Here is a 27,269-nt window from a genome sequence, read left to right as displayed (position 1 = left end):
GGGAGATGTGGTGGGTGTGTAAACCCCTGACTTTTGTAATCCTGGACTATAACCTACTGTAGAAAAGTAAGAGTCAAATCCAAAGCCTTTGAAAAGCTGCTAGCTGCTATGCAGATCCATGAGAAAATGTGGCCTTCAGATTTTTGTTTTTTTAAAAACCCTCCTCTGACCTAGACCCCTAAAACAGTGGAGGGAGGGGGCTATATACCCACCTCCATGCACTGTTATTGGTTGGAAATGGATGATCATCACGGCCCCTCACTCCATTTTTTTATCTCACCCTCTACAACACAGTTCCTTGCAGGCAATGAACTTGTGCACATTTAATCAGTGGCACTGCAAGTAATGGGCACACTTTTTTATATCTGACAGTATATTGGTTCTGGTTGAAATGAATGATAATATACTAACAAGAGTAGTAGCTTTATGTTTTGTCCATTACTTTATATTCCCATCAATCTATCCAAAAGCCACCTATATGAAAAAAGTGGAGCGCATGGGGACTACTTCTTTTACTCTCATCCCCACTTACGATTTTTAGTAATAAAACTCCAAAATGTGTGTTTTAACACAAGAAACTGTTAAGGTTTCCAGACTAGATTTGTCTCTTGCTCCATGACCTAGATAAATATACTATTACCTTTAAAATATCTTTGTTTGTTATGGCAGCTTATAAGATTCAATGCAATTTTTCCAATTGATTGCTTTTCCAGTGGCAATTTAATAAAGTTAGAACACTAGGTTACAGCGAAGTTCAGTTTAACCCATATAAGAATACATTGTCACTATCAACCTTTGATCACCAAGCACTCTTCGGTCTTCATGATGCATGGCATAAGGGATTCTTGAAATGACCTTTGGTTTTGATGAAGCAGGACTGCCAACTTCCTCATCATATATTAGATAGAAGCAAAAACCCTCCTGTAAGCTGGCTCCTTAGCAACATGCACAATTATATAAACTGCTCCTGGCATATTTACTTGAACTCAGTGATAAACACATTGAAAAAACATGCACAGAGATAAGGTGCATGGCGGCAGAATTGGGGAGGAAAACTGCACTGAAGGAAGCATACGTTTGGGTAAATAAGGTGTAATTTGGGCCACACATCAGATTCGTTTATGTGACTGAACTGAACATACTGACTGACGGTGGTAGATTATGGCAGGACCAGCCCAAGACATTTTGGCACCTGCGGCGGGTCCTGAAATGGCACCCTACTCCTACACTACATCAGGAACAAGGGCGGGAGAAAGCTCGCCATCGGGATCCGCTGTCCCTGTGGATCCTGCCACCTGAGACCAGTCGTCCCACCTTGCCTACTGCGTGGGCCGGCCCACAGTGGGGAAAGGACCCCATCCTTAGCTGCTCTATGGATAAGTGACCGTGCACACTTACATACACTCAACTGTACATAACCGCGTACAACGCTTGTACCAACATGGCACGTGCTAAAAGGTTGCTAAAAGAATCGGTGCGCTGTTACGTAAGGGCGCCTGCATTACAGAAATGGGGCATAAAGGAAAGCGAGCAGAGGAGGAGGGCTCCACAGGTTGCAGCGGGTGAGGTGTCAGGCTCCGAGCCCCGCGGAGCAAAAGTCTTCTGGCTGCTTCTTCAGGGTGGTGTGAAGCAGCAGCCGCGAATGGCTTCGCAGCCGGAACTCCCGCCGGGACTCAAGCTCCCTTCGGCCCCAGAGAAGCGCCGCCATCACCTGAGACGACGGGGCGGCAGGTGAGAGGAAGGGGCAGGCGGAGGGCGAGGCGGGGTGGGATGGTGACAGGCGAAGCGACCGACCCCCAACCGACGACCCGCCCTCCCCCTCTCCGAGCCCGGCCTCCCCTCACTTGCCCAGAGAATGAGGCTGTCGCACAGCGGCTGCTCGCCCGGCTTCCCTTCCATGGCGACGGCGGCGGTTTTCTTCTCCCCTCAGCAGCAGCGCCGCCGCCGCCGCGCTCTTCTGCGGAACGCACAATGCACCAACCTCACTTACGCCCGGAACAATGCGCAAGTTACGTGCCCGGCGGCCGCCGCTTGTGTCACCTGAACCCTGACACCCGCCTCTCCATCTGCCTCGGCCTCGTACAGGGCCCTCCTCTTGGCTGTTTGACGCGCCGGCTGACCAATCCTGAGCGGGGGGTGCGGGGGGTGTGAACCAAGCCGGCGCTGCGTTGTGGGTTATTTTTTTCCCCCGGGACCGCGTAAGCGAGGCGTTCTGGCCTAATCAAGGTGGCGGCCGCGGAAGGTTGGTAAGCAGCCGCAGCCGGGCGTTGCTATGGCGCCACCTGCAGGAGGCGGGTGGAAAGTGCGCCGAGGAGGATTCGTCTCTGACCCAGTTATGCTGTGGCTGGCGCGCAGGGTGGGGGGGGGGGCGTATTATTGCATCCATGCGCGCATCCACCGCGCTCCACCCACTGCTGTCATAGCTTAGTGGGACGTCTCTCCTCTTCCTTTCTATGCTCTTGCACCGTTTCACCTTTTCACCGCCGTCCTTTGGAGGAAATTTTCTCCCCGGGATTCCCCACCAACCAGCTCAGCTGTTCAGGTGCTAATAACGCCAAGGTTGCAGGTTCGATCCCCGCAGGGGACAGCTGCACATTTCTGCATTGCAGGGGGTTCGACTAGATGACCGTCAGGGTCCCTTCCAGCTCTCCGATTCTATGAAACACCCGCGTTCACACGGCAGCCTAGCACCGCCTCAGGCACCCGCCTTCCAAAACTTTGGAAACGTTTCCTGTTCCTGCCTCGAACTGTTTAGTAGTCGCTCCCGCCGCTGCCTGGGTCCTTCGCGGGCAGCTGAGGACTAGAGCACTACAGTTACTGCCTTCATAAGTGCCTTAACGACCAAGCAAAGAAACGGGGGTTCTTCCAAACTCATCCATTTGGCTCGATGCTAAACAAAGCAGAAATGAAAAAGGGAGGCTGTCGTGGATGCTTTAGCTGAGATTCTTGCATTGCAGGAGGTGGACTAGATGATCTGCGGCGTCCCTTCCAACTCTACAATTCTGCAACTTTATGATGCTATGAAAGAAAGAAAAATTGCCGCCAAAGACCGTCTTGCTTTTCACCCTTGCACAGTGTCAAAACAAAACAAAACTTAAATCTTAAATTCTTAAATTTTAGTATCTAATCTGAATTTTTAGGAACTCAAAAGCATGCTTATGCACCTGTTAATCATACAGGAGTCTCTCCCCCCTCCCCACCTCACCCCTGGTTTTAAATGTGCATAAAAAGCAAAGTACCACTACAGTATGATATACAAATCCAGTATCCTGTAAGCATAAAAAATGGAAAGCATTTTTAGTTTTAGTGCCAGAAGAACAAAGGTATGGTTATCTTTTTCATTTCATTGCTCCTTAGCACCCCTTTCCTTGAACTATATTAAGACTTCCAATTCCTTCCATGGGCATAGCCAGGATTTATCTTAGGGGGGCAGGCTTTATGTTTGGGGGCAGGGCAGAACTGAGTTATCTTCAACACAATTGGTAGGTTAGTTAAGTATTTTTATTTATTTACTTGGATGGGGGGGGGCTACCCCCCTGCACCTGGCTACGCCCATGGTTCCTTGATTCAGATAAATTTACGAGTATTCTCATACAAAATAATGGAGAAATTATGGAGAAGAATTGCAGCTTGCTACATGTGGAATTGGGGGATTAAGCCCAGATTTCTCAGACTACAAACTAACCTTTAAGGCAAAACACATATTTGACAATGGCAGCCCAGGATCTGTTCACAACATCACCCCCCTGTATGGATCAGCATCTTTTTTCTGAGCAGGAAAGATTGCATTTCTGCAGCTCTCAACAGCTGTCCTGTAAGCTTTACTTTTGACTACAGTACATTCACAGCTCTCCCAGCCGCTGAAGAAAAGTTCACCTCAGTTAATTGCCCTACAGCATCACAGGGACCTCGCTGTCTTATCATATTCAGCTAGTGATCTTCTTCAATCACACTCATTTGGGGTGGCTGATCTGGGACAGCCTGGGTATGATTTTCAGTTGTGTACCGACTGACAACTTCAACTGATTTCATTATGAGCCGCCGTACACAGTCTAGTCTCGAAAAAGTAGGTCATACAGTTGCTGGAACTAGGCAACCAAAGTGGTCACGGTGATTACAGTGAAAGATGTGAATGGCAATGTTTCACTGGGGCTTAGGGATGTGAGAAAATTAACTGAAAAAAATCAAGTACAGCTTAAGCTAATAGGATAATTCAAAATACAAAATCTTAAAACTGGACAAGGACAAGAAATAGCACCAAGAAACTACTAGAATATGAGAGGCATTAGGAAATGATGTGAACTATTGTGGCATTCCTATTACCCTGAGATTTCCTTTGCATATACCCCATACATGGAATATGTGTACCATGGGCCCGGATTCTGCCCCAGGTGATTCAACACTCTTGTCGCTCTCAGAATTGCTCTTGGGTTTGGTTTCATTTAGTTTTAACACAGGCTGGTCAGGCTATTTTTATTGGCTAATACATGGGTCAGCAAACTAAGGCCCGAGGCCGGACCAATTGCCTTCTGGACCAATTGCCTTCTGGATCCGGCCTGCGGACGGTCTGGGAATCGCCACGTGGATTGGCATGGATCTGATTCTGATTGTTAGGGCTGTGCCATTCCCCACACACACACCGCGGCGGTGCCTCCTCCCTCCCTCCTCCTGGCTTCTCCCTGCCCTGCCTAGAGGAAGAAGGGGGCTGGGCTTTGTTGAGCACCATTTTAAGCAGCCCCTCTCCGTAGGCAGCCCTTTTGCGCTGCTCATTGTGCTGCCGCCACCACCGCCAGCCCCTGCTGCTTGCAAGGCACAGGTAAGCAGTCACCGGGGCTTGTCCAGTGCTGTGGAGAAGGGAGGGGAGAGTCGGTGGGGTGGTTTTTTTCAAAATATAGTCTACCCCCCCCCCAAGTTCTGAGAGACAGTAGACCGGCCCCCTCCGGAAAACGTTTGCTGACCCCTGGACTAATATCACTACACATAGAATGATGGAAATGGTGGATCCTAGTCATGAATAATGCTGATGCAACTCTGTGTAAGTCTGCTTGTACACCCAGGGCCTGCTTTCAGGCTTCCCATAGGGACCTGGTTGGCCACTGTGAGAACAGGATGGTGGACTAGTGGAGCCTGTTCTAGTTGTTGTTTTTTTACATTCTTACATTTCTTCATTAGTCAGTTCCACTGGCCATGGGGCTTACACTGAAGTGAGTAAAGCTGTAGAGAAAAACAAAAGCCACCCTGTGGTTGAGTCTGGTAGTGCACTCTTCTTGTAGGAAACCCAAAGGTACATCACTGTGCAGGATTTGCGTGTTGGCTAGAGAGCTGCAGCATATACTTGCATCTCTTGTAGCACATTGGCCAACAAGCGGTAGTGGAGACATTTGTGCTTCCTCTGCAGCCACTCTTAATGGGTCAGGGAAAGTATGAGCCTGTTTCAACTGAGCACAACGAGGAGCGCAGGAATGCATCTGTGGCCAGGAACGCAGATCAAGCTGGAGAACCATTTTCTTCCCTAGTGGGGTGAAGATATTTGTTACTCTAAGCTGTACACCAGGGGTAGGCAACCCGCGTATGATCCGGGAATCAGCGTGTTTTTACATGAGTATAATGTGTCCTTTTATTTAAAATGCATCTCTGGGTTATTTGTGGGGCATAGGAATTCATTCATATTTCCCCCCCCAAAATATAGTCCGGCCCACCACATGGTCTGAGGGACGGTGGACCGGCTCACGGCTGAAAAAGGTTGCTTACGCCTGCTGTACACATAATGTACACATTACCATTTACCCTGGCCCCAGTGTTATCCCACTGCTGGTGTTTGAAGCTGAGTACACAAGATGACCGGGAAAATCCGGGACCAAGATGAAAAAAAAGTTTATACAAGACTAGACTAAATTTATAGACTATCTTAAGGTCCACTGTAAAGACTTAAAAACCATTAGCAGAATTGACATAGCATCTATGAAGTAATGTGAATTAGGGTTATCAATGGACTTGTAACTGAACGGAAAACTAAAGATGTGTAAGGTAATAAAGGGGAGAAATTGGAAACCAGGGGTGGGGTAGGGGGAAGTCTAGAAGGGATGAATAAGTAAGTAAGTTGGATGTTAAATTGTAAAATTATTGAAAATTGAAAATAAAATATGGAAAAAGAAGCTGAGTACCCATGACATTAGCCACATAAATCCCGTATCCATATGCATTCTGTAGTTTCTTGAGAAATTCTGCTGTTTGATGCATCCGCCCCCCCGCAACCCAGCTTCTGTCCAATATGAAAACATAAGGCGTCATTAAGCTGAGTTGCAAAGCTGAATTGCACATGTGCAGGTGACAGTGTCCTTGAATAGCCACAGAGAAACAAATCAGGTAATGTGCATCAGGTGAAGACATCCCCATCCGCTTGCTGGTATGTTCAGCAACGTGAAAAAGTGACTTGAAACACAGCAATAAAGATCTTATTGACTGAAATAACTTCAAATGGGCTAAGCTTTCCTGACCAAGATCTCTGTTGTTGTTGTCGTTTAGTCGTTTAGTCGTGTCCGACTCTTCATGACCCCATGGACCAGAGCATGCCAGGCACTCCTGTCTTCCACTGCCTCCCACACTTTGGTCTGAGTACCCATGACATTAGCCACATAAATCCCGTATCCATGCTGGTAACTCATGCTGGTAGCTTCGAGAACACTATCCAACCATCTCGTCCTCTGTCGTCCCCTTCTCCTTGTGCCCTCCATCTTTCCCAACATCAGGGTCTTTTCCAGGGAGTCTTCTCTTCTCAAGAAGATCCATGAAGATCCCTTCATGGATCACTGCCTCCCCTTCATGGATCACTGCCTCCCCTTCATGGATCACTGCCTTGCCGTGGCGAAGGGGCTTGAATAACTCAGAGAAGCTATGAACTATGCCAAGTAGGGCACCCTAGATGGACAGGTCATAGTGGAGAGTTTTAACCAAACGTGATCCACCTGGAGCAGGAACCGGCAAGCCACTCCAGTATCCCTGCCAAGAAAACTCCATGGACAAAGACAACAGGCATATAAAAAGATCTCTATTAGGATCAAGGTTTTTGGGCAGTGGGCAGGATCTCTGACTTGCTGATTATGTAGAAAGCAAAAGGAGAACTGCAGTCTTACAGTTTTATCCCACTTCATTTATGTGATTCCATTTATGAATTGCTTACCACAAAATACATTGGAAATGATTTCACAGTGTTTTGTAAGGAGGATTATGCGAAATACAGTATTGAAGGAAGATTATGAAGAGACTTATTAAAGATAATTAAAAGCAATAGAAAAATTAAGAAATGCAGATTAGGTGATTAAGAATGGAAAATCTTCAGAGGTAGACGACGGAAGTCCAAAATATTGTAGAAGATAAGAAATTGTGTTAAATGACTGTTGGAAATGATATGTTAAAAAAATTAATAAAAATATTTTTAAAAAGAAAATGATTTCACAGTAAAAGAAAAAAATCTTGATAAAAACAATTCCCACACAGAAAAACTATTTCAAATCCAAATTTGATAATGATCTTCACTTGAAAATTATTAAATGCATATAATGCTTAGCATTAAAGAAAATCAGAGAGGCATATAACAAAAGAATAAGACATAAAAAAACAATATAAAACATTTAGGATTAAGTGAATGGCTTTACTCAATACTGTTGGTGCTTCTCTAGTATCGTTAGAGAGGGAGTCTCATCAGGCAGGTGCTGCAACACTGAACACCTTGTTTCTGATGACCTTAGAGTGGTCATCTGGAATATGGGCGTTCATGTACAGTACCAAGAAAACAAAAACAAAAAATGTATTTTGCATGCCAACAGTAGACGGGACTTGCAAAAGGTATGCATTCTAGAGAACAGAACGTACAGCATTCCCTTCCCTCCATTTAGAAATGTCAAGCTCTTCCTGTAATTTGTTTTTAGCAAGCCTGTAAGCACGCTTTTATTCCCCCCAAATCATCCCTTACCCTCCCTTTTCTTTTTTCTTTCTTTTGCTCTTCAGATTGTAAACAGGATAGATTATATACCTTCCTTACAGGCTGCCATCAATTCTGTTCCAAAAGAGTGTCAGTTTGTTGGGCCCCAAGGGGTGGCACAATCTGTTCCCTCTTTCTTCCGCTTCCAGCAAGTGAGAATATTCTGTGACAGGAGAGCTCACTGAGCAGATGAGCTGAACTGCTGCCGCTGAACTTGCCTCACCTCTCCACATGGTAATATCTGGCAAAACAGCCTAGTCACCACAGGTAGCTGTATAATTACAGCTTGTTTACTATCAAAACAACATGGAAGACAAAAATCACATTTCTCTTCTATTTCACTACTAACATCAGATTTCTTTTTTAGGTTTCCTTCCCTGGAAAACTTAAAATGAAAGAGACAAGTGCAGCAGTCTGCAGACAAAGGCTGGGGAAACCAGGGTTCAAATCACTGGGTGAACTTGGGTCAGTTACTATTTCACAGTCTTTCTTTGCAGGGTTGTTGTGAGGGTAACAAAGGGGAGGTGGACCATGTTTACTTCCCTGGGCTTTGTGGAGGAAGGGTAGCCTGTAAATGTTATAAATGAACCAAATAACAGGGCAGGTGGTGCTGGTTTCCATTCCAGAGATTTAACTATTTAACTTCTGCTCCATTGCAGTAGTTTTGTGTTAGCCTTATTTCTTAATTATTCTGATAATTGCTTTTCAAAGAGAAAAGTTATCTCCGACTGGTTATAACATTAGCGTTTGTCTTGAATTAGGTAAACGCCTTGAGGAGGTCTCTCAGCTGGTGCCAGATATGGAGATTTTAGTAGCAATGTTTTAATACTGCACAAATGCATAGTTTAACTCGCCTATCGCTTAAAGCTTGATTTGTGAATGCACAAAACCACAGGTATTCACAAGTTTGTACAACAGTTCTCTGAATCTAGTGTCAAGACAGTGCTTCATCAATTGTGCATTGTATGCAACTATTGCATTTTTTCTGCAAAGCTGTCGTGTGAGAGAGCATGAGGGTGGGGAATGGTCCATGGTTACTCAGTGAGCTTCTTGGCTGAGCAGAGATTTAAACCATGTATCTCCAATCTAAGTACAAAATTCTGAAGACCAGCCCACACCTTAAACCAGAAGAGACCCACCTCTTAGAGCATGTCTGGGATCAACATGTCTGGAACCAAGAGAATCAACATTCCCTGGCAGACAATAAACAAGAACATGTTCTGTGCATCCACCAGTTACATTACCTATGGCTTTCTGTGTGCAGAGTTTGCACCTAATTCTGGTTGGGTACAACAGCATTTCTTGCACTGACACTAAATTCAAGCAATACTTCCAATGGACACAAACTTGTGAAATTTTGAGAAAGAGCTGAGGCATATTTATGCTAGCTTAGATTTAAAATGAATGGGATAGCTCTTCAGGTGAGGGGACTGAATATATGGCAATGCCTGCCTATAACATGCCAGGGAGCAAGGCCAGAACCTTCTCACTAGACACACAACTTTTGTCTGTACATTTGCTCTCCCACTTGCTGTCTGAATTGCCACTGTCCGGTAAGCGTTACATGGCATGTGGCTGCTGGTTGTGCAGCTTGGCTAAGTGAGACGCAGAGAAGCCCAATACTTCACGTATCATATTGTGCCGAACTTCCTACTAGTAAGATACACTCATATGGAAATTTACCAGACATGTAGATTATAATATATGACCATCTACAAATGCTTCCCATGTAGAAAAGGGTGCAAAGGGTGACATATCCCTCATTTATTTATTCTACTTCCACCTTGCCCTTCCTCCTGTTTAGGGTGGTTCTGAAATCTGAAAAGTGGTTATATCAGTTCTTCAGAACCAGCAGTTTAATAGATTCAGAACTGTAATTTTAAACCAAGGTCTACAGAAGCTTTAACCCACTATTATTTTTGGTAAAACTCAACAAATTAACGGTTGCTTCCCAGGGTTGAGTACCGATCTGTCCATGATTTGTTGAAGATTTTTGAGGATAATGATTTATAAAGCCTTCCCTAGAATCCTAAAAGGTGATAGTTTCATTATTTTAAGTATTTCTAGTTAGATATAAATATCTGAACAAATGTGGTGAATTGGCTGGAAGAGATAATAGCTGCCTTGTGATGTCAATAAAATACATGTGAGTTCCACATGCAGGCTTGGCTGAATAAAACTGCTGACTCACCATGGTTCCTCGTGACTTGGCAGACTGCAAGGCTGAGCTTTATCCCCCTTACTTCTGTTACACATGGGGGCAGTGCAGCCAAGACACTGTAATGCTCTCTGGATTTGGTTCATCAAAGACTCAGTGAGAGTCAGTGGGAGAGAAAAGAACTGGAACCACTTATATAAAAGACAGCAGGTTTTCTTGGCCATGGACATTAGTAGAAGCTCTTCACATGTGATGCAATGCATGTGATAGCCAACCAGCAGATTTAAGTTTGTGTGCCAATCTAGATTAGAAATACCTTGACCTACATTAATGTTCCAATCAAGGGAAGGACAAGTTTGTACTTTTGGCAGCCTCTGGAGTTTAATCACAAGATGCCTGGCTGCCACTTATATGAATGCTTTCCTCTCTTATCTTCTACAGATTTTTAAATTTACTTTCTGGCAGAAATGGAGTGTTTTGTTAGTCACATCCCTGCGTCTTTAAGGAAGCCTACTGACCTGCTGTTGGGGACATTCTAGCCAGCACCACTGACAGATTTGCCTGCGCAATGAATATAGAAGAAGCAAATAATCTGCAGGCTTTTCCGTGTGTGCTTTTAGGATTCCTCAGAGTAGGTTAAGTACCCATTAAAAACTGTCAGCTGTGCTTTTGTAAAAGATGGTTGTTTTCTACTCATTCAGCCATGTTTAAGTAGTCCTTTTAAGCTGCATCAATGGTTGTGAACGCAAAACCCGGCAGGATGGAAATCATTTAAGAATAATTAATCTGGAACAAATGAGGTTTCATTAACAGTTTTAGTAAACCAGCCTACCTTGCTAATCCTGAATCTAGATCTGATTGGCTTGTCTTACCTGGAAAGTTTTCATTACTTACTGATGGCAGCTGAATCAATGATATAAATATACAATGTAAATATACTAAAGCTATATATAAAACTTTCTAGTTTAGGAACAGGAAAGAATAAAAGACTAAAAAGTTGCATCTTTTTTAAATGTTTGCAAGCAATATGAGAGATGCTGTCTCACAGAGCCCAGATGTGAGCCAGTTTCCAAAAAGAAAATGGTCCTAAAATGTAAGTGTGGAAGCCTATCACAGAGTATATAAGTCCTGCTCTGCAGAACAGGATATTCCACACTTCACTCTCCTCTCCAGTAATCTTTAGAACACTCAGTATGGATTTTTCTTTTTAAAAGAAATTCTCAGTCCTGATTTTATGCTCCCAGGTCAAGAAAGTAGTCCTCCCAAACCACCTAGAGCAAAATGGCCTCTTTAAGCCCCTTTAAAATAACAACTGAATAATTCCTTATTTACCGTATTTTTCGCCCTATAAGACGCACCGGCCCATAGGACGCACCTAGTTTTCAGGGGGGGAAATCAAGGAAAAAAATATGATTTCCCCCCCGCAGCTCTGGGAGCACCGGACAGGCTGCACGCAGCCTGTGCGCTACTCCAAGACCTTCTCCCTGCTTTTGCGGGAGGTGGCGGAATTCCCCCACCTCCCGCAAAAGCCCACAGGAGCCCCACTTGACTCCTGCGGGCTTTTCGACTAGGAGGGAGAAGGGACTGATTCGGCCAGTCAGTCCCTTCTCCCTCCTTGGGGAAAAGCCCCCAAGAGCCGCTTGCTCTTTAAAGGGTGCACGGCTCCTGCAGGCTTTTCTAGGAGGTGGGGAATTCCCCCAGCTCCTAGAAAAGCCGGGGAGCCCCTTTAAAGAGCACACGGCTTTTGCCTGCTTTTGCAGGAGGTGGGGGAATTTCCCCATCTCCCGCAAAAGCCCAAAGGAGGGTTGGAGAGCAGCGGCAAGGCGTCGCGCGCCTTCCTGCTGCCCCCCATCCTCTGGGGCTGGCGATGGGGGAAGCGCTGCTTTCCCCACCGCCAGCCTCAAACCCGGGTTGGAGAGCAGCGGCAAGGCGTCGCGCGCCTTCCTGCTGCCCCCCATCCTCTGGGGCTGGCGATGGGGGAAGCGCTGCTTTCCCCACCGCCAGCCTCAAACCCGGGTTGGAGAGCAGCGGCAAGGCGTCGCGCGCCTTCCTGCTGCCCCCCATCCTCTGGGGCTGGCGATGGGGGAAGCGCTGCTTTCCCCACCGCCAGCCTCAAACCCGGGTTGGAGAGCAGCGGCAAGGCGTCGCGCGCCTTCCTGCTGCCTCCCATCCTCTGGGGCTGGCGATGGGGGAAGTGCTGCTTTCCCCACCGCCAGCCTCAAACCCGGGTTGGAGAGCAGCGGCAAGGCGTCGCGCGCCTTCCTGCTGCCCCCCATCCTCTGGGGCTGGCGATGGGGGAAGCGCTGCTTTCCCCACCGCCAGCCTCAAACCCGGGTTGGAGAGCAGCGGCAAGGCGTCGCGCGCCTTCCTGCTGCCCCCCATCCTCTGGGGCTGGCGATGGGGGAAGTGCTGCTGTAATCATTTTGCTAAAACTAACTTACTATACAAAGGGTGGCATCATAGCTGTCAACCTTCCCTTTTTTTGCGGGAAATTCCCTTATTCCAGTGCTGTTTCCCGCTGCTATCCCGGATTGTTAGATATCCCGTAGACTGTCCCCTGGACAGGTGAGGCTGCTGATCCCTTATTTTCAAATCTGAAAGTTGACAGCTATAGGTGGTATCCAGCGGTGGTTTTGTGATAGCAGATGGCACTTCCATTCAGAGCAGGCAGAGCATGTGATTTTTGCAGATTTGCCACTATCTATTGTAGCCTTTTGCATCGTAGCCCATACTGTCCTGGCGAGCGAGGTGTCCCTCAACCCTGAGTACCTTTCCAGGGCACACAGAGGGTTGCAGCCAATGGGGGAGGCTGTGGGCAACAACCAATGGGGAAGGCTGGCAGCAACTGTGCCACCATGGAGGAGCCACTTTCTTCTACTAAAGAATAGTAATTTATCTCTGACCTAGTTTCCAAAAGGAACTGTCCAAGTGACATGGAGGAGACCTTGCGGGGCTCAGTCTCTCGAAGAAAAAGCCAAAGTTTTCTCGCCCCCAAGAAAAAAAATCATCAGAATTCAAAAAGAATTCAAAAAGCATACACATGCGTAAATGAAACTCTGTCTCTTGTGCGATGCTTGTTTCTTTTTATAACCTTTTTGAGATGCTGGACTTAGTTCAAGATAAACAGTGGGCAGCTCTGTTGCTTTTTAAAAAAACCAACAGTCACTTAAACTACAAATGGGGTCTCAGGTCAAAGATAAGGAAGCAACTTCTTTTGACCTGTTCTGTGTGTGCTGACTGGGGGCTCTAAATATCCACAGACTCTTGCAATTTTGAAATATGCCCAGGGCTGCAGGCTCTGCTGGGATTCAGTCTGGACATTGCTTCATTCCAAATTGAAGAGATGTTTTAGTTGATGACCTTCACTTTGATCGAGACAAAAAATTCTGGTTAACCATGCCAAGGGGATAAATGATAAAAAGCAAAAAAGAGAGAAAAACCCTTGAGGTGTTTTCTAATTTTTAGACACATACACACACAGCTTGTGTCTAGTTTAAACAAAACTTAATGGCGGCAATTTAGCGGAGACTATGCTGAAATACAGGGACGCGGGTGGCGCTGTGGGTAAAACCTCAGTGCCTAGGACTTGCTGATCGTAAGGCCGGCGGTTCGAATCCCCACGGCGGGGTGAGCTCCCGTCGTTCGGTCCCAGCTCCTGCCCACCTAGCAGTTCGAAAGCACCCCTAAGTGCAAGTAGATAAATAGGTAGCGCTTTATAGCGGGAAGGTAAACGGCGTTTCCGTGTGCTGCGCTGGTACTGGCTCACCAGTGCAGCTTTGTCACGCTGGCCACGTGACCCGGAAGTGTCTTCGGACAGCGCCGGCTCCTGGCCTCTTAAGTGAGATGAGTGCACAACCCTAGAGTCAGTCACGACTGGCCCGTACGGGCAGGGATACCTTTACCTTTATGCTGAAATACATGTTTTACGGATTCTGGAGAAAGCGGGGGATTGTTATTACTTTGAAAACTGCCCACTTAAATGTTTGTTTTGCATTGTTGGTACCTAAACAAGAACTTGAAAATAATATGCACTCATGGAACTCCAGGAAACTGTAAGCTTCCCCATTCACTTCGGTGGATGGGACAGCCCCATGTGTGCTGGAAGACTGTGCATGTGGGATGCCTGCCCCTTGCCATTGGAATGAATGGGGAAATGCTCCCCAATAGAAAAGCTCTGTATGCTTACTGGTGCCTCTGGTTTTACGAGATCACTGGATTTATCAGCACCAGATTAATATGATTTAAGGCAAGAATATAACAGTGTTAACCATCATGTAAGGCACAATGTGATACCTTTTATGACACTTGTGGGCTTGTCTGCATTACATATTTACTGAGGGTGACTTAATTAGCTGCTGACTAAAACACCTAGGCTGAAGGCATATGGGAACAGATAAAGGTAGTACCTGAAGCAATGTTTGTACAGTTTAAATCTAAAGGACAAATAGTTTGGGGGTAAGGAAGGAAGAAGAGAAAGCATCACACTATTGAAACTGAGGAACACCCTCTTTTGGGGTGGCATGGATTGGCAGGCTGCCATAGAAATTTGATATGTTTACTTGTTCTATGTATCTTTACTCAGTTTCTCTCTACGGAATATTACCCCATCTAAAGTTTTATAAACATAATTTTTTAAAAAAATCTTTTTACAGATTTCTTCATTTAAGTCAAGAGATGAGTCTGCTGGAAAAGAGTTTCCCCCATTTGTCCACGAGAAACCACTTAGTAAGTTTACAGATCTGCAACTCTTTAAAATACAGTATGAAAAACACAAAAGAAGTTTGATATGTGCCAGGGTCACGGGTGTCAGTAAAGCTTTTCAGACTTCCCCTACTCTCGGCAACAGCTGGATTTTCTTGGTCCAGGTTCCTCACAACCTAATTAGAAGCATACTCCATTTCCTACTTTTGTAAGATATGAAACTTAGAAAACAAAAGCGGGATTACTTTTCAAAACAGAGGCTTGACACATGATATGCTGAATTTATAGGAACAGAATGACTTCATTAATCAGGTTTTCCTGTCTTGACAGCATATGGACTTGCCACACAACAAAAGCTTTTTTGTTTTTTGGTATGCTGATATAGGGTAGCCATGTGTCCTACTTTAGAGAGGAATCATGGAGTTGGAAGGGAACCTGAGGATCATCTAGTCCAACCCCCTGCAATGCAGCTGCCCCATACGGGGATCGAACCTGCAACCTTGGCGTTATCAGCACCACACTTTAACCAACTGAGCTATCTAGGCATGCAGGATTCCTCTGTTTGAAGGGCTGTCTAGTACAGGCTTCCTCAACCTCGGCCCTCCAGATGTTTTGAGACTACAATTCCCATCATCCCTAACCACTGGTCCTGCTAGCTAGGGATCATGGGAGTTGTAGGCCAAAAACATCTTGGTCTAGTCCAAGCCTGATTCAAAAAGAAAGAGCCACATGGGGGGAGAGTAGGGCCCAGAAGTCGCTCACCAGCTGTTTTTAACACCTGGACAGAAAACTCAGCAGGCACATAGGTCACCCTGTCACAGTCTTCCCACCCTTATAATGAAATGTGTTGTATTTCTATTTAAATTAAAGCAGTTCTAGGTTTGCATCCTCACATAAAAATTGGCCCCTGCAAATTTTATGCAGATTGGAGACTTTTTTTGTTAACATGTGGACATCTTATTTTAGGTAAGAGGTTTACAGAGGAAACCTACAGGGATGGGGAACCTGTGGCCCTCCATTTGTTGCTAGAATATATTCATCCCAGACCATTAGCCATGCTAGTTGGGGCTGATGGGAGCTGGCAGCTGGAAGACCCACTGGTTCCCCATTCCTGGCCTGAGTTGCTGAGTTGCACAAAAGTTGTAAATAAAGAACAAGATAGTGATTGTTTGTGCAGGGCAATTTTAGTTCTCCAGAGGTTTTTTGTTTTTTTAAAGACAATTTATGAATCAACTGGAGTTTACATCTCTATCTCTTATCTCTCTAAAAACATATCCACACTGGGTAAAGTATTCCCTTTAAAAAAAACATATCTCTCTCTCTCTTTTTCCATAGGAATCTCTTAGACAGTGGCAGCGATGTTACCGCAGTGAGGTAAGCTGCCCAATCTGCCTCCAGGCTACTACGTGCCCCGTAGAAACCAACTGTGGACATTTATTTTGTGGTAAGTAAATAGGATCATTATTTTCCCCACACATATATTCATTTTATAAACCTATAGCTGCCTTCACATTGCACGTAACTATAAAAGGAGAAGGGCATATAAAAGACAATGGATTGGCTCCAGACTCAGGTTGCAATCTTATCCACACTTACCACTGAGTAAGAGACCCTTTGAATTCAGCAAGACTTGTTTCTGAGTAAGCTGCCATGGGATTGCACTGTATGCTACTTGAACTTAGTTCCAACTTAAATAATAACTTAAGTACAACTGATTTCAATGGGAGCCATGTTCAACTAATTTAGTCTAGATCCAATTCAATCTTGTTTATTTGCCTGATTCTACATATCTTTTGTGCAGACAGGCTTTAAAGAAAAAAATGTAGAAGAGACCGTAGGAAATTTCCCACTAAATAAATTAATTCAAATGGATTAATTTGATCCCACTTAATAAATACTGCTTTCTTTGCTGTAAAAATATATATTTAACAAAATAAGGTTTTCAGTATTTTGACAACAGGACGGTAAGGCCCAGTGCTCCTACAGGTCCCCATACAGAATTGGTATTTTCCTTGCAAACAAAAAACCCCCAGACTGCACCTAAAGACACTGTTCCACCTACAGACGTCTCTTCCACTTAACGCTCAAAACTTGCCCAATGGCTTACACATCCAGGTATGAAACTATACAAGCTACATTTCCCCCACTACATCTGGTCCTCTTTATCCTAGCCAAGGAAAGAGAGGCTCTTCAGAGAAAGAGAGGGAGAGAACTGACAGGCCCCACCTTCATTTCCTTAAAGACAATGAATTACTTTCACTGGTGAATGATCTAGTTCTGAAAAATGCTTTTGCTAACCTTGATGTCCGGTGTGATTACACACATAACAATTTTTGTCCTTTATTGTATTTAAATAAGATGCAGCAACAACTTCCCTTCATCCATTGCTATAGTACCTACTAATGATGCATCAAGAAGTTCTATGATAGCCAGGAAGTCTTGTCGACAATAAACAGGAACCGGATACTTCTGAGCCCCTGAGTATCAGCTCTGTACTTAGTAGCTCCAATGGAGTTGACGGCGTGGGCAAAACGCCAAAAGAAACAGCAGCTATAGCAAAAGAGAACGAAAGCAACTTGCAGTCAAAACCATTATCCTAACCTAATAGCAAGTTTTTGAACTGAGGGCCTAGTAACTCAAAAGGACGTATCATTAGTTGGAAAACTGATAGGTAACAACTAACAAAACAAAATGGGAATAGGCAACACATTTAGTGCTACATATCCCACAACTTCTTTTACCTTAAATATAAAATATCCTGGATTTCACCCACACGTTCAATTTTTCCTCTTCAGAATCCCAACTCCAAGCTCAGGGTGCAAAAGGCAACACCCACTTTAAAATTAACTCCCCTTCCCCCATCCCAAATATATTTGATAATTCACACTGGGTTTTGAGGGATTTGTAATAACATGATGTTTTGAGGACTTGTGTATCAATTTCTCCAACTGCCACCCCAAAGATGGCGACTGCATTCTCCCCATCATGGGTGCATCACAGAGAAACAACCACTAGTGGTATTCTGGTACCGTTAACAGTATCGATGCTACAATATCTGTGGACTTAACGTATGATTCCCAAACTCCACCAGGAGTTTGTTTCTGGGGAAGTAAATGCTATAGTAAATATACATAAGGCTGACTGTTACAGTCTGCTCAATAGAAAACAGTATCAGAGCAGACCTTACAGCAAAGATGGGGCTGAGGAACCTGTGGTTCTCCAGAAGTTGTGGGACTCCATGTCTCCATTGGGAACTCCAGTCAGCTTAACCAATGACCAGGGGAAGTGAGAACTGTAGTCCAACAGCATCTGGCAGAGCCCAAGAGGTCTGTCCACGCTGCTCCCATTCCTGGTATAAAACCAGGCACAAGGTTTCAAATGCCAGAGCAAGATGAAGCCTCATACCAACTCCAAAAAGCTTGAGTGACTGAGCTGGAACTGCTGCAACACAGGGATGTTGATGGCTGCCACTGCCTCATTTCCTCATTTCCTGTGCTAGGACAACAGCAGCCAGCAATATTACTGTTTTAAAGCACCACTGCACCATGCTACTAGCATTTTAGACCACAGCTATTTCTTGCACCATGTCCTAAGGGTTCTCAGTCAAGTCCCATCCCTCCAGGACCACAGCAGGGCAGTACCAGTAAACTACTGTAAGGTAACAGTGGGAACTCCAGGCCTTTTGGAATGTGAAGTGGAAGAGGCAGCAAGAGTTCTTATCGCTACAAAATGGAAGAGTGATGAAATCCCCTCTATTCATGAATGGTTCCAAAAGTGAACAGATTATGTGGAGTTGGACAGTCTATCAGAAAAAATAAAGAGCAAACCAAAACAGGAATTTATCTCAAAATGGGAAGACTTCAAAGTTTATTTGAAAAACAATTACAGCAGTTTAAACTCTGTCACAGCATTCGAATAATTTTAGGAGTAGCTTTAAGAAAGATATGAAACTTAAGATAAACCAATAATTAGTTAAATTTAAGAGAAAAGTGTGTGTTGGCAACAAATAATATATAATTGAAGTAAGGAATGGACGGAAGGTCGGGTCTATAATCTAAGGACCACTTTTTGCTTTATTGATTTGTAATTAATATCATCTTTATCACTGTTTTTATTTGTAATTTCCCCCCTTTTTTGGTGTATCAATTTTTTTTTTTTTAAAAAGGAATGTGAAGTGGAAGAGAACTGCCCATCTCTGTTGCACTTTACCACTGCAGCATAAGCCTCTCTCTGTTGTTTTAGTAGCTAAAGTGGGGGAGCCGTAAGTCTGTGACATAGCAGGTCAAGGTTAGGAGGCCCTGTTTACTCCCACAATGTGTGAGGCTACTCTTAAAGCCATAATCTCCAGCCTCATGCTTTCCTCACAGCTGGATTGAAGCTGTAGTCATTGGAGTTTTAAGGAAAACACTTATTCCTGCAGATAAAAGGTGCTTGCTCCAGTGCTTTTCACTGTGGTTACTGAAGCCCTTCTTAAAAAAAAAAGAAAACGAGAATGAAAAAAGATTAAGGACTTAATGGAAAGATTAACCATAGCATCACATTAAACTCAGACTTCTTCCAGGAAGGGATAATGAAATGCTTGTTCTGTACAAATACAGTCAACTGTATTATAGATTTCAGAGGTTCAACGCACTGGTCTGCTTTTCTTCTATATCATGTGATTCTCACAAAGGTGTCTTAATTTAACTGGGATTTCTAGCTGGGAGGAAAACACAGCTTTTTACTAGATGTAAAATATAGCAGGTCTAGGAAAAGTCAGATATCCACAACAAATGACAGACTTGGAACCTACAGCAACAAATGAGCATTTAATTACATGAGACGACAACAATTTGGAAAAGTTCTTTGTCACAATTGTCCTTCATTCTTAAGCCACGGCACCATCTATAACTCTAGCCATAGAACAAAAATTAATGATTTTCAGATAAGGCAGCTCTTAATGATGACTGAATCTGAGACACCAGCCAATCTCCAATATATAGCTCTACAAAATGGTTTTTTTAAAAGTATATTACTCTCACTGCCCCACATTTATACAGCGTTTGCCCCCAAATGACACTATGCCTATCTGAATCATATCGCAACCCATCTGCATGCAGTATATCTGCCTCACAAAGCCAGAAAAGGGTTCTGATATAATCTGATTAAACCCTTTGCTGTAAAACAAGATCCTTCATGCATTTAATCACATCCGCACAGGAACCACTTCCTCTTCCCTTACATTCTTCATTCTGATGTTAGTGTGCCACAAGTAAAAAGCAGAAATGAGTTAAGTGTCCAATAGTGGAAACTCCCACCCCAAAGACTAATTTGCTATAGCAAGTCCAGATTGTTCTAGCAAGCGAGTCAATATATACAGTACCAAGAAGAGATAGGATCAATAAATAATCTCAAGGGTTTTCCTTGACTCCTTTTTCAGAGTGGCCACAGTGACACGTACATTGGTCAAGTCTAGGTTAGACTACTGCAACATGCTTTCTCTGGGTCTGCCCTTGAAGAGGGCTTGGAAACTGCAGCTGGTGCAAAATGCAACAGGCAGAATACTATCATCTGCACTTTGCAGATCACAATATGCCAGTCTTACATCAATTGTTCTGGCTTTAGGTTCATTCATGTGCTCATTTCAAGGTGTTGGTTCTTTATAGGTAAGTTATAGGCCCTAAGTTATTTAGGACCAGGTTATCTGAAGAACTGCCTTCTCTCATATTAACCTGCCTGTAGGTTAAAATCGAATTGGCAAGATGTGCAATCCAGCCAGGATCAGTGTAATATGTTCAAACCATCTTGCCCTGGTGAGCAACCTGGCTGCCGAATTCTTCACCAGCTGAAGTTTCCGAACCATCTTCAGAGGCAGCGTATAACGCATTGCAGTAATCAAGCCTAGAGGTTACCAGAGCATAGACAACAGAGGTTAGAATCATAGAATCATAGAGTTGGAAGAGACCACAAGGGCCATCGAGTCCAACCCCCTGCCAAGCAGGAAACACCATCAGAGCACTCCTGACATATGGTTGTCAAGCCTCTGCTTAAAGACCTCCAAACAAGGAGACTCCACCACACTCCTTGGCAGCAAATTCCACTGTCGAACAGCTCTTACTGTCAGGAAGTTCTTCCTAATGTTTAGGTGGAATCTTCTTTCTTGTAGTTTGGATCCATTGCTCCGTGTCCGCTTCTCTGGAGCAGCAGAAAACAACCTTTCTCCCTCCTGTGTGTGACATCCTTTTATATATTTGAACATGGCTATCCCTTGTCCAGGTAGAGGCATAGCTGGGCCACTGGCTAAAGCTGATGGAAGGCACTCCACACCACTTTTAATATTTGCTAAAATTGTGCTTATAATAATTTGAATTATTTAATGGTTGTATTGCTTTATAGTATTGTAAAATGTGTTAGGGGCCTTTATTCAGGGCTGAAAAGCAGTATAGGAATGCTCTCACAAATAAATAAATAAATAAATGAGCATTCGTCCCCCTGCCCAACCCAGTGCTGAACACTTTAAGTGAATAATTAAAATGAAATATATAGACATAGACATGTTTTGGATTGGCTATGTTTTCCTATGTCTCAAAACATTTTATTTGAAACCTATATTTTTAATTCAATTTGGCACCAAGAAGAGCAAAGGTGGGCAAGTGTCATATCTAAAACTCATATTGTTATTTGATGGCTTTAAATGATGATCGGCTATGACTTATAGGGGGGAATGTATTATCGTTAGTCTGTATTATCATCAGGAATTCCTATATTTCTTCCAAGATGTTTCAGATTTCACCTATATCTCGAACCATATGTCCAGGAAATGGGGTAGAAAGTTGATCCTGGGCCAATATTATTTTTCTCTAATTGCTAATAGCCAACAGAGTGTTTCTGGGGGGGGGGGGCTCACAAAACTCTGCAGCTTCCTGGATTAAAAGTAGATTTGAGGTCAGTTCTGAAAATGTGGATATATATACAGAAATAGCATGGAAAAAAGAGGCGGAGACCCGCCCTTCCTCCCTGCTTTGCCACTGCAAATGAGTCAACAGAGGAAAATGATTTACAAAACATTATTTTTAAGTGCTTTGAAAAGCTGGTATGATTCTGTTTTGAGATCTGCACATGTGCCTATAAGATGGTTGCAAGCAGTATAGTTGACCCATATGGATCTCTAGCATTATTCATTAAAGCTTCAGTCTATTGAATAGGGCTGCTGGTAGGTGCTTATAAGACTCTGGGCACCGCTGCTGTGAAGCAAGAGGCGGTGTGTGCCTGGGGTCTTGCTGGCACTGTTCTCCACATTGTGCCCAGCCACCCTGTAAACAAAAAAATGACTAGGAACGGAGAAAGGGGTAGGAGATCCAGGGGCCCCCGGGATCACCCCTACCCATGTCCCTGATATTGGGAGTATCCCACGGTGTATGCAGCTGCATTAATTTTTGAAATATACTCGGAGTCGAAAGTGGATTTCATGCTCTTTATTCAGCACATAGTGGTGAGGAGGAATTAATATACATCATTTACACAATGGGCCCCACGTGATTGGCTAATTCTGGGATTCTCCTGTAGGCCAATCAGGTTGTGGATTCACTTCTACCTGGAGCTGGATTGGGTGGCTCCTGTGGACCAATCAGACTGCTGCATTATGAATCCTATTCAACTCAGTACATTACAATTTTTATCTGACCTTTTCTGCCCATATCAGAACAGCTGTGAGAAAACCACATGTATTGTCAAATCAAAGAATCATAGAGTGGGAATGGACCACGAGGGTCATCTAGTGCAATCCCTGCAATGGAGGAATCTTTTTGCCGTATGTGGGGCTTGACCCCACAACCCTGGGATTAAGAGTCTTATGCTCTATCACCTGAGCTATCAGAATAATTTCAGGGACGGAGTTGGTGAAGGCTTTGAAAAAAACACAACAACATCCTATAGGATCAAGGTTTTAAATGTTGCTACTTTTCTGCAATCAACTACAGTGGTACCTAGGGTTAAGGACTGAAATCGTTCCGGAGGTCCATTCTTAACCTGAAATTGTTTTTAACATGAAGCACCACTTTAGCTAATGGGGCCTCCTGCTGCCGCCGGAGCACGATTTCTCTTCTCATCCTGAAGCAAAGTTTATTTGCTTCCAAGGTACTATTTCTGGGTTAGCGGAATCTGTAACTTGAAGCGCCTGTAACCTGAAGTGTATGTAACCCAAGGTACCACTGTACACACCATATTTTCACTCACATTTTACTGAAAGTAGGTCACACCTGGGTGGCAAATAACTCTGACAGCATCTGTTTCTGTCGCTGTCCCCAGCAGTGTCCCTAAACACTGAGCAGCCGGGGTTTTTTCCCCTTTCCAATAGTTTTCAGGTAGAAATGTAATCTCAGTGTGGGAACTAGATCATGGTGACAAAGGGATTAAGGGGTGATGAAGGAACCTTCGTGCTATGCAGGTTTTCAGTTCTTACAATACTACTTTTTCTTTCTTTTCTTTTTTAGGTTCCTGTCTGATTGAATACTGGAAACATGGACCTTGGCTAGAAGCAATCAGCTGCCCACTCTGCAGACAGAAAGTAAGAGTTTTCTCTTGTGATCATCTGCTCTTCGACGGTCACAAGAGGAGGTGGAAATATGTACCAGGAAGAATCCTTATAAATTTACAGGCTACTACAAAACATCTGCATCTCTCATTTGATGTCTGTCAAATCAGGGAACACCTATCAAATATTAAACAATGCGCTTACAGCAGGCTTTTTATTACAGCTGGCTGGCTTCTTGCATTACGTTCAGCTCACCCAAGATGAACTCCTTATGCTCCTCTGATCTTGGCCGCTACCTGCCTACCTTGGCACAATGCGCAAAGGTAGCAGAATAAGGAAGGCTGCCTGCCGGGGAGGAAATTTACCCACTGGAGGACAAAGTCTATGAGTCAGGGGTCAAAGACATAATAACGAAAGGCTTATTAAAAGCATAAAACAGCACTGATTTGTCTTTTAGTTCTAATCTAAAGAGACGCTTCATGCTTTTTTCTTTTTTACCTGAAGGTCATTCTTTTGTACAACATGCCTTGTGAAAATCAGCCCGACAAGCCGAGCAAACAAACTGTGTATGACATCAGAGATTACAACAAACGTTTCTCAGGACAGCCTAGGCCTGTAAGTAGCAACTTTTAGACATTCCTGGCTTAAAACGCAGCTAAAGTCGTTGTCTTTCTAAATTCAGATCGAAGCTGGTTTGGGAAAATACACGCTAGAGCAAAGTATTTCACAAGAGACAACAAGGTAGATACAGAATAGCTATGGATTATACCAAACACTGAGCATACACTGAGCTTCCCAAACCAGCAATAGGAGTGGACTGAACACAGAATAAATGGGAGTGTGTAGACAGCCTGGGTTTCCTGTTTGAGTGTGCACTCCACATAAAACGAACCAACTTCTTAAAAGTGGCACCCAGTATTCTCATTAGCCAAATTTGCACAATGCAAAACATGTATTTTTAATGGGGCAATAAGGAAAGAATCACTACTGGATGGTGATTAGGAGAAAAGGAGGAAGAAGGATTGTTGCTGGCAGATTTTTAGTCATCCCTGTAATTCTCGTCTTCTTACTTAACAAATCCAAAACAGCAGCATGAAAAATAAAGAGTTTCATAACCTTACCCAAATTTTATGTCCAGTTCACAGATTATCTTTATGACATGCCGCTTCTCATCAACCTGGCCGTACGAGGGATCTTCACACTGGGCGGTTTGGTGTGGATCTTCTTCCTCAGAGTTGTCATCTGTTGTTTTGGAACCTTCATGTGCTTGACTTCTTCGTTGGATCTGATGCCAGAACCTCTTTGTGGAATTCTGGGTGTGTTTGATGACCTAGTTGTTGTTTTCCTACTTTTAATCTGTATGATGAACATTTGCTCTCAGATGGAATCAGAAGGGGCGAACATGACGAGCTCCACAACGCAAAACATTTTGTTGGAATCATAATGGGCTGAAGCGCTGGCTATTCATAATGAGGAAACCAACCAGACAATGGTGGATTTTCCTAGTCTCTGAAAGCGACACAGAATGGCCTTAGCTTTGAAGAATGCTAAGGGTTGGTGTGCAGCGCTGGAGTTTATGGAAGAGCAACAGTTGGGTGGAGGCTGTAACGTTAATCAGGGATTAACACCCAACTATGTCCACAAGCCTCAAGAAGTGCACTGCTGCCATTCTAAAATGACAATTTCGCATTTGTGGTACTTAAGACTGACTCCTAGAAGGCACAGTGGCCAAGATCTTATCCAACTGTTCCACAGCTCAACAACTCAGATATGGCTAGAAAACATGAAGTACATATAAACATGAAAATACTGTACCGCAACTCTGATTAATGTGGAGCCCTAAAAACGACAAATGATTTTTTGCACATCATTAAAAGACTATAGAGAGACGAAGACGAACAGGCAGACTTGTGTGTGTTTGGCGCACACAGGGGAAAAACGTTGTCTACTAGAAGGTCCAGTACAGACCTCCAGATTCAGCAGTTTACTGATCTAAGGTAATCCTTTGCCATGTGCAGTATTACAGATACATGTATAGGGATTACGGTTTGGATATGCTTGCCAATAGTTGCAACAGTCCTCATATTGCCACCCATTAATAAATACTCCCAAAAACTGGCACAAGGGTATTAGACTGGATCAGAAAAGGCACCTTGGAGCAGCGTTACCTGAGTCTTTTGGAAATAAGCATGCTCTTTGAAAGTCACTTCCTTATGCTGAGGCTCCCAGTTGTGCTTTGGTTTCAAGGTGGCTTTGTGTACTGTAAGCAGGTTTCATATACCGTACATCCTTATAGTGACTTAGGACAAAACCAAATGAAAATCCATGCTATCTGATATAAGCACTGACGTCTTGAGCAGGATGGGGCTATATAAATACAAAGGAAATAAAAATGACCAGGAAGCTTACCTCCTCTCGGAGATCTCTATGGAAACCTTAGAATCCCCTTCAAGGTTCCTGCCCCAAGTGCCTCCCAGTGAAGACAAGGCAGGTGACTGCAAAGGAGAGGGACTTTTTTGGTACTGACACTTCAGCTATGGAACTGCCTCCTCAAAGAGGCTTAGCTGGCACCTTCCCTCCTCCAGTGCAGTTAGTACAGTTAAACCTGAGTGAATAAAGAAGTTGTACATCCAGGCTTTAAAACTAGGTTTACGCAAGGACGTTTTGTTTTTTGTTTTGCTGTCTTTTATTGTCTATGTTTGCTTTTTAAATTATGATTATATATTTTGTTTTGAATATATTGTTGCAAGCCACCTGGGGAATATTTATTGGTGGGCGGCTATAGAAATCTAATAAATAAATAACCAATGAATAAACTATGAATCCGGTTTATATGTAACTTGTTACGTGTTTGCATGGTGGAAAGGAATTCGGGTTTTTATGTGTTAGCTGTGCATAAGAATGCATGCATATAAAGATTTATTGTTTACAGTGTTCTGAAACTTGTCGTGCATTTCTTCTTCTAGCACGTGCACACATCCTAATATTTATTTGTTTATGAAGTCCCTGGTGGTATGATTGCTACAATCCATGGGTTAGCAAGTGCAGGGCAAGCAAGAACAAATGCAATATGTGTTTACAGATACAAGGTTTGCAGCAGGAGTACAGAGTCTCATAGACTGGTTGTTCTGGGCAGGATCTTTCCGGTCACCTACTGTAACAATTGCTTCCTGCTTCTTGTTGCTTGAGAGACTTCGTATCCTGGGGGAGGCAGCAGGTGAAGGACTGTGATCCAACTGTGCCTCATTCTACCACAAGGTGGTGCTATAGAGCACGAATGTTGAAATGCTGCCTGGGACAACAGTGTTTAAAGGAGATCTAGTTAATTGAACCAGACATTTGTGCTATTTCTGGCTACCCATAAGATTAACCGGCTACTTTGCAACCTCATTATCTGAAATCCTTACCCTTCCTTTATGTTGCTAGGGAATGGCAACCTGGGGGAGAACCGTGGTGGGGTGTGTGTGCAAGGAAAAGCCCAGAGGTGAAAGTTAGAGATAGAGTTAGGAGAATGAGCCCAGGAAAATGGAGGAGGGCAATTTATTTAGGGTATATACCGTGACTTTTGATGTGAACTAGACCCACAGGGTGTAAATGGACATGTGTTTAACTCTTAGTGATCAGCTAAAATAAATGCATGAGATATTTAAGGAGAGGAATTTTATGGAAGTTCTAGATTAATTTTGCTATAAATGTTGATGGTGGCGGGTTATAGCAGAAAGCTGATCCCAGTCTAAGATGGTAGGAAGGAAAAATACAGGGTGAGTCCTTTAAAAGAGGCCCCGTGGATACAGAGTGCACATGTTCCATGGGGCCTCTTGTATATTGTAAGACTTCATCTGACTTATCCCATAGCAATTTGTCATTTGCTTTCACTGGAGGCAAAAGCTCCTTCTTTGATTTGGTATTTGGCAGTA

At 43.9% G+C, this 27,269-nt stretch overlaps 2 protein-coding genes across 4 annotated transcripts in view; one reads left to right on the top strand and one right to left on the bottom strand.

Moving 5' to 3' along the window:
- HOOK1 (hook microtubule tethering protein 1) overlaps nt 1–1,988 on the bottom strand; it is a 34,361-nt gene extending 32,373 nt beyond the window's left edge. The window contains exon 1 of one of the 2 annotated variants that reach the window (XM_081193757.1): nt 1,849–1,988. In XM_081193757.1, coding sequence (XP_081049883.1) covers nt 1,849–1,899 — 51 coding nt within the window. In that variant the 5' untranslated portion in view covers nt 1,900–1,988. Of the gene's footprint in view, nt 1–1,419; nt 1,511–1,848 lie in introns of those variants that run through there. The other variant, XM_081193758.1, reaches the window with a different exon arrangement.
- On the top strand, nt 1,442–26,175 carry LOC308586796 (E3 ubiquitin-protein ligase RNF170-like; the record flags this gene model as incomplete). 2 transcript variants are annotated; one of them, XM_081193870.1, is made up of 7 exons in its annotated part: nt 2,161–2,246; nt 8,349–8,446; nt 14,792–14,864; nt 16,176–16,284; nt 23,312–23,385; nt 23,857–23,967; nt 24,491–26,175. In XM_081193870.1, 6 exons carry the CDS (start codon nt 8,373–8,375, stop codon nt 24,794–24,796), a joined length of 747 nt encoding a protein of 248 aa, XP_081049996.1. In that variant the 3' UTR covers nt 24,797–26,175. The 2 variants fall into 2 exon arrangements, with proteins under 2 accessions (XP_081049995.1, XP_081049996.1); XM_081193869.1 differs by lacking the exons at nt 2,161–2,246; nt 8,349–8,446 and adding an exon at nt 1,442–1,731.
- Nucleotides 26,176–27,269: the final 1,094 nt, after the last annotated feature.

Source organism: Podarcis bocagei (assembly GCF_964188305.1).
Source record: "Podarcis bocagei genome assembly, chromosome: 5".
NCBI classification, from domain to species: domain Eukaryota; kingdom Metazoa; phylum Chordata; class Lepidosauria; order Squamata; family Lacertidae; genus Podarcis; species Podarcis bocagei.
Note: the sequence above shows the minus strand (reverse complement) of the source record. Positions and strands in the feature narration are given on the sequence as shown.